The sequence below is a fragment of the Amphiura filiformis genome, chromosome 3 (assembly GCF_039555335.1).
Source record: "Amphiura filiformis chromosome 3, Afil_fr2py, whole genome shotgun sequence".
In the NCBI taxonomy this organism is placed as follows: domain Eukaryota; kingdom Metazoa; phylum Echinodermata; class Ophiuroidea; order Amphilepidida; family Amphiuridae; genus Amphiura; species Amphiura filiformis.
In genome coordinates this window covers 30,352,025-30,371,004 of record NC_092630.1, presented here as the reverse complement: position 1 = coordinate 30,371,004, position 18,980 = coordinate 30,352,025, and the positions used below count along the sequence as shown (strand labels likewise).

General features: G+C 35.0%; 1 protein-coding gene across 7 annotated transcripts in view; it reads left to right on the top strand.

Annotated features, from left to right (window-relative positions):
* Nucleotides 1-18,980, top strand: part of LOC140148341 (uncharacterized) — a 116,254-nt gene that overhangs the window by 83,241 nt on the left and 14,033 nt on the right. For 6 of the 7 annotated variants that reach the window (XM_072170261.1, XM_072170259.1, XM_072170260.1 and 3 more), the window contains 18 exons: nt 13-129; nt 2,049-2,189; nt 3,114-3,230; nt 3,907-4,047; nt 4,825-4,941; nt 5,334-5,462; nt 7,500-7,607; nt 9,733-9,843; nt 10,732-10,857; nt 11,257-11,367; nt 13,080-13,190; nt 13,815-13,943; nt 14,567-14,686; nt 16,080-16,193; nt 16,381-16,512; nt 17,002-17,115; nt 17,617-17,742; nt 18,602-18,715. In XM_072170261.1, the coding sequence (XP_072026362.1) occupies nt 13-129; nt 2,049-2,189; nt 3,114-3,230; nt 3,907-4,047; nt 4,825-4,941; nt 5,334-5,462; nt 7,500-7,607; nt 9,733-9,843; nt 10,732-10,857; nt 11,257-11,367; nt 13,080-13,190; nt 13,815-13,943; nt 14,567-14,686; nt 16,080-16,193; nt 16,381-16,512; nt 17,002-17,115; nt 17,617-17,742; nt 18,602-18,715 (2,178 nt within the window). The remainder of the gene's footprint in view (nt 1-12; nt 130-2,048; nt 2,190-3,113; nt 3,231-3,906; nt 4,048-4,824; nt 4,942-5,333; nt 5,463-7,499; nt 7,608-9,732; nt 9,844-10,731; nt 10,858-11,256; nt 11,368-13,079; nt 13,191-13,814; nt 13,944-14,566; nt 14,687-16,079; nt 16,194-16,380; nt 16,513-17,001; nt 17,116-17,616; nt 17,743-18,601; nt 18,716-18,980) is intronic. The other variant, XM_072170262.1, reaches the window with a different exon arrangement.

The following is an 18,980-nucleotide window of genomic DNA, read 5'->3' as shown; positions in this document are numbered from 1 at the left end:
CGTTAATTAAAGATCCAAATGGTTGCGATAATGCTCCATGTCAGAATGGTGGAATATGTCAATCGCAAGGACAAAATGGATTCACATGTATCTGTATTGATGGATACTTTGGAACCACTTGCATCTACAGTAAGTAGCGTGTTGCCATTGTTATTTATTTCCAGTATAATATTATATAGATTGTTTCAAGTTGACGCTTGGTAAAACGAAATACTAATTTTACTTGACAAAAGTGTTGACAAAATAGTTTGCAAAATGTTTACAAAAACATTCTACATCCAATAACATTAAAATGTATCCTTCAAATTGTTTTAAAGCGTTTCGTAACCTGTATACAACCCGACATTTTACATTATTATTTAAAAAAACACTGTTACTAGAACCCAAGAAATCTTAACTCGTTCACGGTTGTTTGATGTGATCATTTATTAATTAACATTATTATAATGTTTAATTCTAGACCTGAATAATACCAACAGCTATCACACTAATAAACTCTATATACACTTATATATTGTAGTAGTTTTATCCCCGGTTTTTAACATAGATTTTCGTTTCTATATCAAATTATTCATCTTTTTCTGCTTTTTTTGTGGTAGTTTAAATTCTATAAAATGTACCTTTGTGTGCGAATTGAGGGCGCTATTTACATATATTTTAAATTTAAATTGGCCAAAGAATACGAGTTATACCATACATTTCATGATAAAAAGTTTTTTGAAAATTCCCTTGCCATTTGTTAGTCTGTTTGCTCTAATATCATTTTACAAGCGTCTACCCCTTGTAAGAATGTTAACAAGATTTTAGATAAATAGCTCCATCATTGTTCAACTTAAAAATGACTCGGTTTTACATGCAATAAACAACCGTGCGTTTGGGAAACATGTAAGAATATCTTCCCATATTCTTTAGGATCATGGTTTACATGGGATGCTGTGCTCCATAGCACAGAATAACCAGTATCACATGTTTATTATTACCGTTTTGTGCTCCATAGGACAGAATAACCAATATCACATGTTTATTATTACTATTTTGCGCTCCATAGGACAGAATAACCAGTATCCCATGATTATTATTAGCATACTGTGCTCCATAGGACAGAATAACTAATTTTGATTCCACCTATATAGTAGCTGATAAAGCCCGTAAAGCTTAGGTCATAGAATAAAATGTATCACTATGGAACACAAGGGCCTCATCCCGATGGTATAGTCCAATAACCTTAATTAAACAATCATAGTGCAAAATTTAACCTCAAGTTGCAGAGTATTTTCAAAGGTCACTCAATGAATGTACACATGTATTGGAGTTAAAGGAATGTGCCCCTGATAGATGAGCATGTTGTGGATCCTAGTATATGGGTTGATTATACGATGGTCATTCAATAAGTTCTATCTCCTGTCCTATAACTTTGGTTTTGTAAAACGCAGCTTCTTCAAACTCAGCATGGTTATAAATTCATATTGATACCTTTTCCAAATACTTGTAGGTGACCTCATAACCAAAATAATATTTTATACACCGGAAACGGTAAAAAATCGTAAAACGTTTACAATAAAGTATGTGTTTATTTCGCTCGATATGCGAAATCTTATGATTATGCTAACATATTATCCTGAAACAACGCCAAATGGGTAACCAAACAGCAAGACAAGTATAATAAAAATGCATTTCAACTTTAAAAAAATTATACCAGCATCCAATTTTTACCGTTATGTCTGATGGTCGTTCAGAGCATGAGAATCTCGCTTGGGGACCATCTGTATGAAATGACCTTTAAGTTATCTCAGAGCTAAAAGTTGGAAATAAAGACACCCAGCAACTTTTTGTCACTTTGTATTTTTAAATTAGTTTCCTTGGAGTTCAGTTACCAAGCGCCATTTCCATAGCTGATTTAAACTTCTTCCAATTATTTTTATAAGCCGTTTTTTCTAATACAGCCAAGTAAATCACACTTTTGAATTAAACTATTGCGTTTATTTCTACATCCAGCCACTTTGGCGTAAGAGTATCTTGGTCATATATTTTTGTCTTGATCACTATAGGGGATGACTGTATCTATGGCGATGTCAATGGTCCTATTAACTGTCAGAATGGCGGTACATGTTCAAGTGAGCCTAATACTGGCGTATTTCTTATATGTGTGAATTGCAATACTGGTTACACTGGAAGATATTGTGAGAATGGTAAGTCACCATCCATAAGCGAATAGGATATTTGTAAAGCCTAAAAACCTTTTTCCTATATCCCACAATGCAACATTCCTGGAGTACATTCGGTGACAATATTCTTACTTTGTGTTGAAATTTCATATTTTTAAGGGGCTATGATAAGAATACAGGAGTGCATTATGGGATATAAAACACAAATGTCTATTTACCTGCATTCTTTCTTTCGTACCTGTTGCGGCATTTCAATCCTCTATGCTTCGAAGACTAATGATATAAATTCTTGTGGGATTTTGTTTTGTACTGCACCCAGCAAAAAAAAGGACGTTTTATATTGTTTCGCAGTCCCCCAATATAATTTAACAGTAACGTAAATATCGCCAGTAGCGTAGCAGGGGGGGGGGGGGAGAAAAAAGTGCCCCTCTGACAAAAAGTGAAAGAGAAAATCTGGAGGGCAAAGAAAAAAAGGCGGCCAAAATATTGTGAAATTGTAAATCGCACATTGACACAATAAAGCCCTTTTAATCCATCGAAAATAGTGTAACATACAAAAAACAATTTGCGCTACGTACGCATATCGTCCCAGTAAAGCATATTTTCAGCAGTCTCTAAAAAATAAAAACCGGTATATGTATGTATGATACAACTGCAATTGATATTGATACAGCTGGCTACCCCCCCCCCTGAATATCGCCACACTTGAGTCATCCAAGCAAAAGCAAAAATCTTATCGCATTCACAGGAGGTAAACAAATAAGCGTTCTCAGACAAAGATAAGACATAAGATTCAATAGATATGATATACTTTGGTCATTCAGCCTTTATACAGATGAGATATATAATTGTTGATTGTGTGGTCGCGCAGTTAGACAAAATGTTTTGTACAGAAAATTTCTGAATGGGCATATCTGACTAAACTGTCATCTATTTTTTTAATTAAAGGTCCAACTGGTTGCAATAATTCACCTTGTCAGAATAATGGGATATGTGTACCGAATGGCCTAAATGGATACACATGTACCTGTATTGATGGATACTTTGGAACCACTTGCATCTACAGTAAGTAGCGTGTTGCCAATAATATCTGTAGCCAGATTACATCCGTAATGTAAGTTGAAGCTTGGTAATACGAAATATTAGTTGTACTTATTAACTCTCCGAAAATACTATGATGTATATCAAATTATCTTCTTTCCTTTTCAAACTTAATTCGATTACCTAACCTTGTATTTGTGACTACATAATATAGATATAAATGTAATTAAGTTTAGAGAATGTCTAAAGATGGAATGATTCAATCCCAACGTACATTTTCATGGTTTTAATACAAAACGTTTAAATGTTGGGTTATAATAAGGGTGCAGTTTATCAGTTTTCATAACATTCAAAAACATTTTGAACGCATACATTGTGACCAAAAGCAAAAATAACCTTAAAAATCTTGTTGCCGGGATATTTAGCATATCACGGAAGCATCCATGCGATTTTGTGCAGCATTCCATATTTAGAAACACGCAAGAATATCTTTCCATATTATTTACGGAATAAGCACATTCACATGGGATGTTGTGTTCCAGAGGACAGAACAGTAGAACGTTTATTATTATTGGTTATATTATATAATTTTTACCATCAAAACAAAAATCAAGGAAAATTACACTAGTTTTTTTCTACATCCAGCCACATGTGGTGTAAGAGTCATCTTGGTCATTTATTTCTGTCTTAAATACTATAGGGGATGACTGTATCTATGGCGATGCCAATGGTCCTATTAACTGTCAGAATGGCGGTACATGTTCAAGTGAGCCTAATACTGGCGTATTTCTTATATGTGTGAATTGCAATACTGGTTACAGTGGAAGATATTGTGAGATTGGTAAGTCACCATCCATAAAGCGAAAATGATATTTGTATATATTATAGTATAATTAATATATATATATATATATATATTAAGCTATATAGTAAGTTTACTGTCACCTTTGAGTCACAAGACAAGCTTAGTCTGCCACAGATGATTGAAATGGTTATTATCAGAAATAACCGTTTTGATAGGCCATCATATTTTTTGAAAATTGCTTGAAAATAGAACACAAATCGATGTTGTGATTTGTAAAATATATATCAGGAAAGAATGTTGAATTTTAATGTAAATACTGTACCATTTTATAACCTATAAACCCGTACAAGTAAAAGCATTTCAAAATGTTCCACCATGTCCATGCTGGATGTTAAAATGACTTTTTTGTCTCCTTAAAGCCATATTGTAACATTTGATTAGGAGGACGCCCTCAATAATTCTGGTTTTTTTTACACGATTGTAATGTACTTTGGTAAACTAAGGTACCCTGCCAAAATCAAGACTTTAAGTGCTGTAGTTTTGTGGCAAAATCCGAGATTTTGAATAAACCGTCTGAACAATACAGTTTATTATTATTTATGATGATCAAATTGGCCTAGGGATGAAATCAAAACTCGCCCGCCGGTTGACCGCATTCCATTGTTTAGAACAATAGAAACTGGCTCCAACCGGACTGAACTGGCGGTCGAGTTTTGATTTCACCCCTTTTTATAATTTTTCATCGTTTGGTGGTGTAGTTAGAAAACATATATTTTCATATCTGACTAAAATGTCATCTATTCTTCCATAAAGGTCCAACTGGTTGCAATAATTCGCCATGTCAGAATAATGGAATATGTGTACCGGATGGCCAAAATGGATTCACATGTACCTGTATTAATGGATACTTTGGACCCACTTGCTTCTACAGTAAGTAGCGTTTTATCATTGTTATTTGTTTCCGGGTTAGATGTTTTTGTGATGCAACTTAATATTTTATTTGTGACTATTGATATAATTTATATAAACATAGTTTGGCTAAATAGAATGTCTTAAAATATTATTCTTCTCCCAAAACACAAAACGTTTTCATAAACATTTGTAAAAAGCTATCCAGAAAACGTAAGTTGCAAAGCATATTCAATGGAATTTTATTCAAATTACAAAACCGAAAGTAAATGAAACATTTGAATAAATCATTTGCGTTTATTTCTACATCCATATAGCCATCTTAAGTGATGGAGTTTTGCGTTTATTTCTACACCCAGCCACCTTTGGTGTAAGAGTATCATGGTCATATATTTTTGTCTTGATTACTATAGGGGATGACTGTATCTATGGTTCTATTAACTGTCAGAATGACGGTACATGTCAAAGTGAGCCTAATACTGGCGTATTTATTACATGCCAGAATTGCAATACTGGTTACAGTGGAAGATATTGCGAGATTGGTAAGTCTTCATAAATAGGGCAATAAATACCCTAAAAGCTCTTTCCTATATCCCACGATACAACATTTTATGTACGTGTACATGGTGTATACCGTAAAACCTCGTCTACAAGCATATAGAGTGATTTTAATGAAGGCTATATTAGAACGAAGCAGCCATAGATATCCCAATGCAAAAGATTGGTCTTACAATAGTACTTTGTATATGCTTGTATCGGTTATTTATTTGCTAAATCACCATAATTGTCTAATTTTGTCGATGGATGGCGCTTGGATTAACTTAGATTTCATCAAAAACACTCTATATGCTTGTAGACGAGGTTTTACGGTATTTTGTCTGGTATTTCGTAACGCTTTTTAACTGCAACCTATTTCCTACAAGTATATTCAATTACTTCTTGTAGCAAGTAATCGTTCCACATTGTATTGATATGTCCCTGTTAATGATACATAACTCCATTTATTGTGTTCCTACTAAAGGCCCATTCAGTGATCCCCAGCAGCGTAATTGCTAAAAGTGAAGGATAAGTCATTCAAACAACCGTATTGCAAAGTTGAAGCTCCATTCAAATACACGTAGCTATTCAATTTTCTACTTAAGTAAGAAATTATAGATTCGTGTAAAATGTCCTCTATTGTCTGTAATATACATAGCTTTCAGTTTAACCAGCGCATATGACAGAAACAAATGTGCCAAAACCTGAGCAAATCACCGAATAAGCCTTTAATAATAATGATGTATAATGCTGGTTAACGATTAGACATCAGTTATTTATCAGGCTCCTGTACTTAACTCTCTTCACGCGGGTGTCGACTGCAGACGACATGTTTAAAAAAAATTCAAAATTCAAAAATTTCAGAAATGTAAATTTTCATGACCATATTTGGAATCGTCATGAAAAATGCATTAAAATGAGTACAAACAAGCCTAGTATTGGTTCAGTAGTTCTTAAGATAGCTCTTGATATTTTGAGAAAATATTTCAAAACTTGAACTTTTTCCGTTGCAGCGCATGGCTAGCATGCAGATTCACCATCGTCCGTTTTATATAAAGTGGGTGGCCAGCCTAATGGATAGAGCGTACGACCAGGGACCGTGTATGAAGGAACTGGAAACGGAATATTGATAGCTATTGTTATGAAATTATCTTTTACGACCTTCGATTACATGCGAGTGCCCTACAAAATACCCCCTAAAAAAAAAAAAGCATCAAAATATTTCCAATATTTTCCAAAGGGGATGTCAAATTTTGAAATGGGCTATTCCATTTCAAAATCCACATTACTCCTGTCGAAAATATTGAATTTTTGATGCTTTTTCCACAGGGGTATTTTGTAACTCAAATGGAATCGAAGGTCGTAAAAGATAATTTCATAACAATACCCTATCTGTGGAAGATTCCGTTTGAGTCTTTCTTCAGATACGGTCCCTGGTTCAAATGGACGCTGCCTATCCATTAGGCTTTGCCACCTCACTTTTATATAAAACGGACGATGGTGAAACGAGGTAATCTGCATGCTAGCCATGCGCTGCAACGGAAAAAGTTCAAGTTTTGATTTCGATGCTCATTCTTTTAATAACGTTCTTTGATGAGTTATGTTGGAATTTCCAGAGTCTCTCGTATATGCAAACATGTAGACTCATTTCGCAATGTGCAAGACAAGCCACATGCTGTGTTGTCCTGTGCTGGGATTCGTACCAAGGTCTACCGACCAACGTTTTAATGATGCCTGCTCAACTGAGGATAATTTGTAAACCAGCAAATCGGATGGTACAATGGGTTTCCAGTCCCTTCATATATACGGTTCCTGGTCCGACAAATACACGGAAGTTTTGAGTCCCATGCCGGCGCATTCAATGTTTTTTTAATGGAATTCGTTTATATGTTTTCTAGTTGTAGCACTTCGGGTTGGTTATATGTACGTTTAACATGCTTAATTGGTGGTAAAACAGCCACAGTAGACAAGTAAACTTGATAAATTGGAAGGAGAAATAAACAAAATGCAGGACTTACTTTCATTGCTTTGTACAATTTCAGATATATGTGATTCGTCGCAATGCGTGAATGGCATTTGTGTACGTACAGGAATCAGCACCTATACCTGCGATTGTTTTGATAACTATAGTGGCCAGTTCTGTACAAATCGTAAGTAGTCTTTCTTTTTCCCTTTACGTCATTTACGTGTGTATAATTATAAAATAAGTTATGACTGTGTCAGAAATGCAATTGTAAGTAATAGATCACTCTCTTAAATTGGCCGATTGAAATATTTCAATCTTTTAACGATTGATGATAGGAATCAATCTAAATAGATTGAAATGTTTCTTTGGTAAACTGATTTCACTATCCAATCATGTGTTACTCCTAATGTACTGCCAAAGGCATGTGTTGCTTATGTTTGGAATGAGATTTAAACTTTTTTAGAGTAAATATTTTCAATCTTTTTTCAACTGGAAAGGATTTTCCTTAATTCGACACGGCAAAAGATTGAAAACAATGAAAATCAATCCTACTGAAAATTGAAATAGATTTGCACCTAACTTTAATCGCTAAAAGATTGAGAATCACTCATTTTGATTGGAAAAAAAGTTCAAAAGTTCAAAATTCAAATCACTCGACTGAATATATATACAATCAAAAACGATTTGTCCCTAATTCGGGACGGCAAACGATTGAAAATTCAATCTTTTTGATTGAATATTCAATCGGGCAATTATTTCATTATATGCGCGTTGTTTAAGAGATTTGCAGTCCCCATACTTTCCAATACTCACTTATGACCATTTCCAAATCTTGGTTCTACAATTGATGGGTATACGTCTGACAAAGTTTACACTCTTCTAAATCTGTGATGTAAATCGAGACAGCGTCTTAGTTACGAGACCGATACCCCGGAAATATTAAGAGGAAATATGTGTATGATTTCTTTCTTCAGACAATTGAAATCAACTCTTATCATTAAACAGGAGGATATTTCAAACCAATAGTGTTGAATGAAACCCACGAATGATTTTGTAAATTATAGCAATTGATTGTCATTTAACTGTATTTATGCTCTTTGATATATGCCTAGAAATGATAATAACTATTCGAATGATTGCACCAATTTAGTGGTGTGATGTATTGAGTCCAAAAGTATTGAGCAGACGACATTATATTCAGTTATCCAAAAGATTTCACTAGAAGTATATGAAGAGCTTATTTCCAAACCGTCCACAACCGCATGTTTCTCATTTACTTGTGTGATACAATCACAATTACTTTGACAAGTTTGACATTAGCAACAATCAGTTGTACCATCAACAAGTCATTATTTACCATAACAATGCTGAATAACAATATGCAGACCATTGTTCTCATTTGGGAACCAAAGGCCTCACACAGTATTGTTACTGTGCATCCAGCCACTGTTTTCTTTGTAATGGTGCATCCAACTGAAATTATAATACCTATAGCATCACAACGCATTGCAATATCGCATAGGTAAATCAGAAACATGTGTTTGTGGACTCAACACGGTTTGGAAATAAGCTCTTCATATAAATAAGTATTTTTTTTGGCAGACATTAGATTTTTGTGTGTGTAGGAGATATATGTGTTCATCTGTTATTTGTGTGTTAAATTTACAATCAGATATTTCTTGTACAAGATATGTTCTTTTCACTGCTTCACCATGAAATCGTTCAATGTGTATCATTACTCTGTGTCCGAATATGAAGTGGTGTGTGTTTTTTGTTTATATTTGTCTAATTCGATATGTTTTCTGTTCCATCATTCATCATCATGTTTTAACTTCATTCTAACTTCAAAATAAACGCTAGCTAAGTCATGTTAACTAACAGGTCCGCTGACAGCTTTGAGAGCACAAAGGGAGCCCAAAACCTCTTTCATTGCGGAAATGTGCTCGTATCCCCCAAAACAAGGCGTTCGTTTCATATAACTCTTCATGTAAAGTAACAGATCACAGATCCATTGACAAGGGGAGATGGAAATAATGTACTTCTCCAACCTTTGTAAGCTTTTAGAGCACACAGAGAGCCCAAATGCTGTTCCAAGTGTACATCCACGCCCCTTGCTCTGGTCAGCTCTCGGCGGCTCTGTTAATAAAATAATGCTTGAGTCTCATATCTAAAAGTAGTATCCACCTCATTGATCATTATGTGAAGTTTAAAGAGTTTGTTTTTAAAACTTTTACCATGCTTTTGCTTCGTATTGTGTTCGGTGTTCATCGTCTTTGTTGTTGTCTTTTCTAACTTCATAATAATATCAGCGCTCCAATGCAACCCCAATCCTTGTCTGAATGGCGGTGTGTGTATTCCTCAGAATGTCAACTACAGGTGTGATTGTCCAGCAGATTACTTCGGAAGAATATGTGAAGATCGTAAGCTATGGAAAACAACAATATGGGTTTTTCAAAATTTAATGTCTTTGTTATTACCATTAAAGTTTACATATTGGATAAAGTTAGTTCATGCACCAAATTTATCTTCATCGAATTTAGAAGTTGTATTGTTTTTGATATGCATTTTTAATTTTACCTTATTTACTGATAAGCAATGAAAAACACCAATAGGGGTTTTCAAAATTTAATGTCTTTGTTATTAACGTTACGGTTTACATATTGGATAAAGATATCTTTAAATTTAGTTCATGCACCAAATCAATCTACATCGAATTCAGTTGTATTGTTTTTGATATACATTCTACCTTATTTACTGATATATGTAGATAACAAAAACAACATTTTCACACATGCTTATTTGAATAACATCATGAGCAACCTGCTCATAAATATTCATCAATTATAAGTCACATCATAAAATTTTAGATGATTTTCATTTAAGTACGAATGCCAAGTACATTCTAGTAGATATCTAAACACATTCACTGCATGTTTTTTGTCATGTAACGCTTAACAGTGCTTAAAGGGACATTCGCAGATCCGTAATTTCCTAACTGCACTATTCACCCCAAATGTCATTGCATATCATGTCAAAAGAGGCAAATTTTATTTATTTTTTATGCCCGGGCATTAAGTAGCCTATTCCGTGCAAATCCAGGGCATATGATCTAAAAGACAGAAAGCTTCAATTTTCGTTTATATTTTGTCAAATCTGAAAAGAAAATGGTTCAAGGGTAATTTCATGATTTATCACCCATTCCTATGTGACTTCAGATAATATTTTTGGTTCTTGACGGATCTCTGAAAGTTCGTTTAAATTATTCAGTCTTGTTATCATTTTGTTTTTGTTTTGTTCTAATGTAACAGGCAATGCGTGTATAGATTCAAATCCATGCTTCAACGGAGGAGAATGCCAATATAATCCAATTACTGGAGCATTCATGACATGTGCGAACTGCAATCCGGGATACAGTGGATTGTATTGTGATCTATGTACGTTTCATTTATATTGAGCTTTGAAAAAAAATATTGACAATAAAACATAATTTTAAAAGAATGCCTACAACAACTGATGAAATGGAAACTTCACATTTTTCAACAACTGGTTCAACGACATACATGGTTCGAACCTCGCGTTCGAGCCATACAATTCCACACAATTTTAACTTTCTGTTGAAATATAAAAAAAACTTTGTATATTTGATCATATTAGAAAATGCTAATGTATTATATTTAGGTAAATCACTTGTGACTTTTAAGTTACAATTGAAAATGAAAAATTCATTCACGCAATCGCGCATAACACATTTTGTTCGTAATATCGGGAACCTGTGGTGTTTTTTCTTTGTTTGATGTTCTGTGTATCCCATGTACTTCGTTCTGCTTTTTTAGATGTATGTGATTACAGCTTCTGTGCCAACGGAGGGACATGTATTCCTCGTTCCTCCTCGGAATATAGCTGTCGATGTCCTTATGGTTGGTCCGGCGATTACTGTACCGAATGTAAGCCATTCATGCATGCTCATATTAACCATGTTAACTCATAATAACAACTACAAGATTTAACACGTTCATTTCATACATTCTGGCTAACTTCATTTTGTCAATGTATGTAAATGTAATGTAATGTAATGTAACATTTTTGTATGTAATGGGCTATTTCACTTGAAATTCACTGTGGAAGATTTTGGGAATATCTTCCACAGAGGGAGTATGTTTTGTATATAACTGGTCAGGGTTAATCATTTTTGAAACCCATACTCCCCCTGTATTATGGCTTTACCTATATTTTCCACAACTGGAGTGAGTATTTCAAAATGGAAGTTACCCAATTATCTATTCTATTCAAAATTCATACTCCCTCTGTGGAAGACTTTAGCTTAAAGGCCCTTTCAGTGATTTCACAGGAACATTAAAAAAAATGGAAATTTGTCAGAGTTGCTTAGAAATAAAGAATAAGTCTACAGAATTTCATTAAACCACTTTTCCCCTACGACAAATTAGTCAAAAAACAGAAGTTTTAGAAAGGTTTTCTACTTCAACTCAGATCGACTCGAGAAAATCGAGATTTTCGTACAGTGCGCCACCAATCGACTGGAAAAACTTCCTAGTCCAGTGTTTCTAACACGGGGAAGTAGAGTCTAAATTGATTTAAAACAGACGTTTAATTTTTGTAGTAGAAAACAAAATAAGCAATTAAAGGTCAGTTAGGTCACCGAGGCAAACTAACGGTCAATTCAAATATGAAAAACAGTTAAAATTGTGTATTTTGTTTAAAATAGTAGCTACTGATGTAATAAGTAGTAGAAACAATACGCAACGCGTGTTGGTACGTGGAGAGTGAGCTTCTTTCGATCTCGAGTCGGACTTTTTGTACTGTCAGTATCAAAAGTCCAGAATCATGCAAATGCTTTATTTTGTCTCAAATACACGGCTTTCGACCGAACCACTAGCAGGCTATGTTAGCACATCTATGCCAATTACAAAGGTACCAAAATCTGAATTTTGATGATTTTTACGATCGTCCGGATGAGCAAATCACTGAATGGGCCTTTAAATCTTCCACAGGGGTAGTGTGGATTTTAAAAGGAATAGCCCAATGTTAGTGGTGTGTTATTTAAAGGACGTTTGTTTTATTGTTATTTTCTATATCGAGAAGTATGTAACCAAAGAAAGCAACGATGTTGGTGTCCGACAATAATTATTGTCATTGATAAAGGTTAACAATTTGATGTTGCTGTGAGAATTTCTATTTTGTTAAATGTTTTGCTTTGATGTATTTTCTGGTAATGTTTTATTGTATTGACTTGCTCAATATTGGGTTGGCCTGGTTTTGTGCCAAGTGTTATGAATGAATAACAAAGTTTACAGAATCACTCGTTTATTCAAGAATTTGGTTGGTGACATTGAGGTTATCCATGGTAGAATACTCCGGAACCCAACCTGTCGTGAGAACCTTTTCCACTGGGCAACATGCATGCACGAGTACACAGTTATGCTGAATAATTGAAGAAAATATGATATGATATACAATGTACTTCAGTGGGCAAAGTCAACCTTTAAAGTATGCATAAAGCCCCGCAGGTCTCGGTGTTATCATCAAACTTCAAAATGTCCCCATATTCCTTGAAATCATTTAAACTTTTCAAAATGAACTAATCATGTATTCATGTGATTATTGTTTCATCTTATATCCTTTAATTTGCATCAATCAGCAACGGCTTGTGATTCAGATCCTTGTCAAAATGGCGGTACCTGTACAAATACAGGCGGTGGCTACGTGTGCCGATGCACTACCAGCTGGACTGGACCATTATGTACCACTCGTAAGTAGGACTAAATGCAAATGGGTGATACTAAATTCACGGTTGTTCTTTTAGCAACACAGACCTATGACAATTTTCGCTGGTTTGCGATATACAAAGTAGGGTAAGCTATCGATCGGCCATGAATAATTCACACTGAACTCTGCCCTAAGTTGAAGTCATCACATAAAGGTACCGTTAGTGTAGCAAATCTTACCTGTCAGAAGAGTGTAAAAAACGCCATCGCGGATATTGATAACGCGTAATACGCCTGTAGTGCGAGAATGTGTTCAATAATGAGGAAAGGGAACAGCGCTCGCGCTTGCAGTACGCGCGATTAAAGTTGTGAACAAGGTTCGTTCATTTAGAATATGGGGAGTTTTTATGTTTTTGCTCAATAAAATAGTTTATAGTTATTAAAAATAATATTTAAATGATTAAGAATGAGAATAAACGATATGAATTTATGTTTTTACTCTTTTCTATCGTGTGATAGACGGGCAGGTCCAATATTTTATCTTAGTGAATACTAGCACATATTTAGCAAATAATAGCAAATCACTGAATAGGCCTTTAAGCTATACATATTTATTTGTCTTCATAAGCCACGTAATAATATGTGGTTTCGAAATTATAATTCCCCAGCTCGAGCATGCCAACCAGGAATGCCGAATCCATGCCAGAATGGCGGTACATGTACGCCCACGCCTGGAAGCTCACCAGACTTTTTCTGCTCATGTACCAGTCTGTGGACGGGAGAATACTGTCAAGACCGTAAGCATTATTTTGTCATCCAGGAAGTATGTTTCTATCAGTTTGTAACCTCAGTTTAAATACCAATATACCGTAAAAAATCGATAATAAGCAATATAATTTTTTTATTGCCCCCCCCCGGTTCCCCCCCAGTTTTGTGGCAAAACCCCCCAAATTACGTAAATTGCAACTTTTTGAGGTAATTTTGCGCAAAATTGATCGATTTTGCCCCCCACTGAAATTCACTTTGCCCCCCCCCCCCAAAAAAAATCCTGATGCTGCCACTGAGTATTACCAGTAATCCAGTAATTGTCTACTAGGACAATAGTCTGCACATTACAACCGGTTCATGCAACTTTTCCTAAAGTCTGAAACATGTCAAGAGGAAGATGCCCATCTGAATGTTTCTCAATTATCTCCTAATATTTTCAACCTCCCCTATGGATACATCATTGCACCTGTAATTAATGTTCCTTCATAGCAGCTCGTAGTAACTGTGTACCTAGTTTAAATATAATGTAATTACGGTAATCATACAATGCACAAAATGTCATAAATGATGACCCCTGTTGAAAATATATGAATAAAGGTTTTAATATATTATTCCCGATTATTCCTATTTTTGCATTCGTGTATAAAAATAGCTCTTGCTTGCCAAGACCCAACCTTATGCCAGAATGGAGGAGTGTGTGAATATGGTAGCACTGGGAGCTTCACAAGATGCAGATGGCCCCCTGGATACTTTGGAACATATTGTGAACTTGGTGAGAGCCATAACACCGGGCCATAACATTACCATTCCCTTTCAATTCTAACTAATCATTTCTGACCACTTCAGAATCCAAAGGAGTTCTTTAACCCCTTGACACGGTTGTTTGATGGCGTACAGCTGCCCACGAGTCATTTTAAAGAAAGGTTGAACAATGATGGCGCTATTTATCTTAAATCTTGTTTGCATCTTTACAAGGGAGGGGTAGGCACTTGTATAATGGTATTAGAACATCAGCAAAAGACTAACAAATGACAAGGGAATTTCAAAAAAAAATTTATCATGAAATGTAAGGTATAACTTACTTTATTTGGGTAATTTAAAATATCTGTAAATAGCGCCCTCAATTTAAACACAAATGTACAGTTTTTAGAATAAACATTACCACAAAAAGCAGTAAAATTTGAATAATTTGATATAGAAACAAAAATGTATGTTAAAAATTGCTACAAAATATATGTGTATATACAGTTTATTAGTGTGATAGCCCGGGTGTGATAGCTGTTGGTATTATTCAGGTCCAGAATTAAACATTATGTAACTATGTAATAAATGATCATATCAAACAACCGTGTTGGGTACTACCTGCTGATTGGTTACATGGAGGCTATTATAATTTATTGAACCAATCAGCAACATGGTATGACATGGTGGTTGGGCTGAAGAGGCTTAACCTCATGAGTACTACCTGCTAATTGGTTACAAGGAGACTATAATGCTTTATTGAGCCAATCAGAAACATGGTAAGAACGGTGGCTGTATTCTAATTGGTCACTCAGATGAATGTATTGCATAATTAACCAATCAGAAACGCTGTAAGAAAGGCAATTTATCAGTTTGTCACATTTGCATTTTGACTATGTGTATGATTGAATGAGTTAACCTTTCAGTACAAACTTAGCAAAATATGACAAATTATTTAAGGGATTTGTATTTCGTAACGTAAATGATTGTGTTTAACTCAAAAATAGTTTTGTATATAACAAGTGACACCTTTTCAAATTCAGAACCTGATTTTTCATAAATTTATTTTTTTATGTGAATTGGTCATGATCCTGATTCAACATAAATAGTACATGAAACATTTGCCTTCTTTGGTCGTCTGCTCTCTTCTCTATGGTTAAATTATGCTTTCTTCTGAACAATAAGAAATTAACTTTCTTCAAAATTCAAAAATTTCAGAAATGTAAATTTTTATGACCATATTTGGAATCTGCATGAAAAATGCATTAAAATGAGTACAAACAAGCCTAGTATTGGTTCAGTAGTTCTTAAGATAGCTCTTGATATTTTGAGAAAATATTTCAAAACTTGACCATTAAACAAGAAAGTGTTAATATGGCGTCATGTATAATATTTTCACACAACTATTGAACCATTTTGTTTAGATGGATGTTCACAAGATCCCTGTGGAGATTACGGATACTGTGAGGCCGTTCAAAATCAAGATGGCTACAGATGTACTTGCCGCAATGGCTACACCGGTCGCAACTGTGAAATTCGTAAATATTTCTTTTACATATTTCCTCCTTTGTCAAAGATAGATTATGTAATGCATCTTTATGGTAGTATAAAGCATATTTTAACTGATCGTGATTCTTTTATGTTTCACCTCAGAGTACCTAATATATGAAGTATTTTCATATCCAACGAGCAAATTTATATATGTTTATTTAATTCAATTCTTAGCTCCAGCGTGTGGTTATGGTTTTGCCAACGACCCATGCCAACCCAATGGAATCTGCCAATCGAGTTCAACATCAGCTTTGGGTTATGAATGCTTGTGCTACGGTGGCTTCTTTGGTCCCCGCTGTGAAAATGGTAAGTTTAAAATTGAGCAGTGTGCTTCTAATGCTAAAACAAGTTGCCTTATTCTGGATATTCTGAAAAATTCATCATGGCCATGACCTCTGTCACAATAATAATTATTAGCCCCACTTATGCCTTCACGATTGTACAAACTGCAAAATATGGTTCAACTTTTGTGATTGGTCGAGGACCGGGCATAAACAACAGGGTAGGGAAAATGAAGGAAAATCATGTTTCTTTTAAATAATGTTACTTGTAATTTTTGTTATTATTTTGATGAAATAAAGACTCACAAAATGTTCTGGTATGTATGAACGAGCGGGGAGCGGCCAATGGGCATAAACAACCGTTTAGTCATGAAAATATATGAATGAACCCCCTAATTAAAATCCTCTTATTCATTACGAAAATAAACATTGGTAACATAAGATGCTGTGCTCCAAAGGATAGAACAACCAACTTCCCATGCCATATAATACTTAACGCATTTGTCTTTTTCAGAGGATCCATGTTATAACGATCCATGTCTCAATAATGGTCGATGTGTAAGTGATGGTTTTGGATCTTATACATGTGAATGCTATGGAGGATACACCGGACTGTATTGTGAAAACAGTAAGTGGCAAATCTGGAAATAGTTCAGTCGTATGTCTGGATCCTATAAGCATGTGTCGTTTTGTAATCGTCATTGTTTTGATAGTTTGTAATACCGTAGAATTCCGTCTAGAAGCATACATGCCTCTAAACGAGGGTGTTTTTTTAACGAAAGATATGAAAGGCCAATACCCTTCTCAAAAACATTGCAATAGATTGGTCTTAAAAATATACATATGTTTGTACAGCCGCCTTTATCAGTAATATAGTTGTTCAAACTCCAAATAACGTTTTTGTTGAGAGTGTCAGCCTCTTGTCTCTTGTGTCAAAAAAACCTCGTTTAGAGGCATATATATGCTTGTAGACGGAATTTTACGGTATTTGGTTTACTGTCACCTGAAATAATTTGAAAATTGTTAGTGATATTTTAATATGAAGTTGGTATATTGTATGGTAACTAAAATGTTTTTTGTTTGTTTTGTTTTGTTTGACTATTTTGTTTGCTTGTTTTTATAATATTAGGTCCTATTTGTTTAAATAATCCATGTTACAATGGCGGACAATGCTATCCTGATCCTGATATATCTACGGGTCTCCAATACAGATGTGTATGCGTCGGACCCCACACTGGAACTAGATGTGAAATTTGTACGTAAAATGCAACAAAATATAAAATAATTTCAATTAAAATTTTGCTCTTCCCATGATACATCTGGAATTGAGCATACAGAGTGAGAGTGCTACGTCCTTTGGTCACCAGGCTCATGTACAAATTGTCTCACTTGTTCATATGCTATTGATTTCAAAAAGAGTAGTGAAACCACTGACTGGCTAATCTGTCTCCCGGTCGCATACAAGAATGCTCCGGTAAGAGGGCACGTACCCAATTGCTCTTTATTTAGCCCATCAAAACCTGGAGTTGACCATCATGAATTAGGGATCTAAAACGATTTGTACCAAAATGTTGAAAGTCAGCGAATAATGTTTAATACACCCACACCCACACCCCACCCACCCAACACAGACACCACACACAGCCCCTACACACCCAACACCCCCTTACCACCACCACCACACACATCATACACCAATCATGCCAATATCTGACACAGTACAACAAATCTGAGAACTTTCCTGTTTACATTGTATGTCACCGTTGGCAAACAAAGTCGTAATCAACGTAAACGTTTCTTGTCCTGGACATCCGAAAACAACACCGCTTAATTCCTATGAGAACTACCTGCCGATTGGCCAAAAAGAAGTTTGCATTATCAAGTGAACCAATCAGCAATATTGTTAGAATAATTTCACTTCGGAAAAAAATAGGGGTGAATTGTTTGCAAAGCTCCATTGGTGATTAAAGTGAAGATATGATGTAATTGGCCAATCAGAAGCAATGTTAGATCTGCAAGTAGTGCTCAGGGGGTTAACATCTAAAACCACTCATTATGCCAGTAATGAACAATTTACCAGATCTTACCGTTCTTACTTTTCCATTTTATTGTAGTGACTGGTTGCCATAATAACCCATGCGGGAATTATGGTCGATGTGTAAGTGATAATTCCGGGGGTTACAACTGTGAATGTACTCAAGGTTACACAGGAAGACATTGCAGTATTGGTAAGTGCTCATGGAATTGCTTGAGAGCTGGTTTTTTTTTATTGGTAATCATGGTAAAGTATTTCATCGACGATACAATATGACATTGTTGGTGGCTGTCTGACATCTCTCGTGCTCCTCGAGTCTGCAGACTTTCAATCTTATTTGTACCTTTTGTATTTGGTTTGTTAAGGGGGTACTACACCCCTCGATAAATTTGTGTATATTTTTGCATTTTTCTCAAAAACTAATAACACAGTGGTAACAAAATGTATGTATATTATTG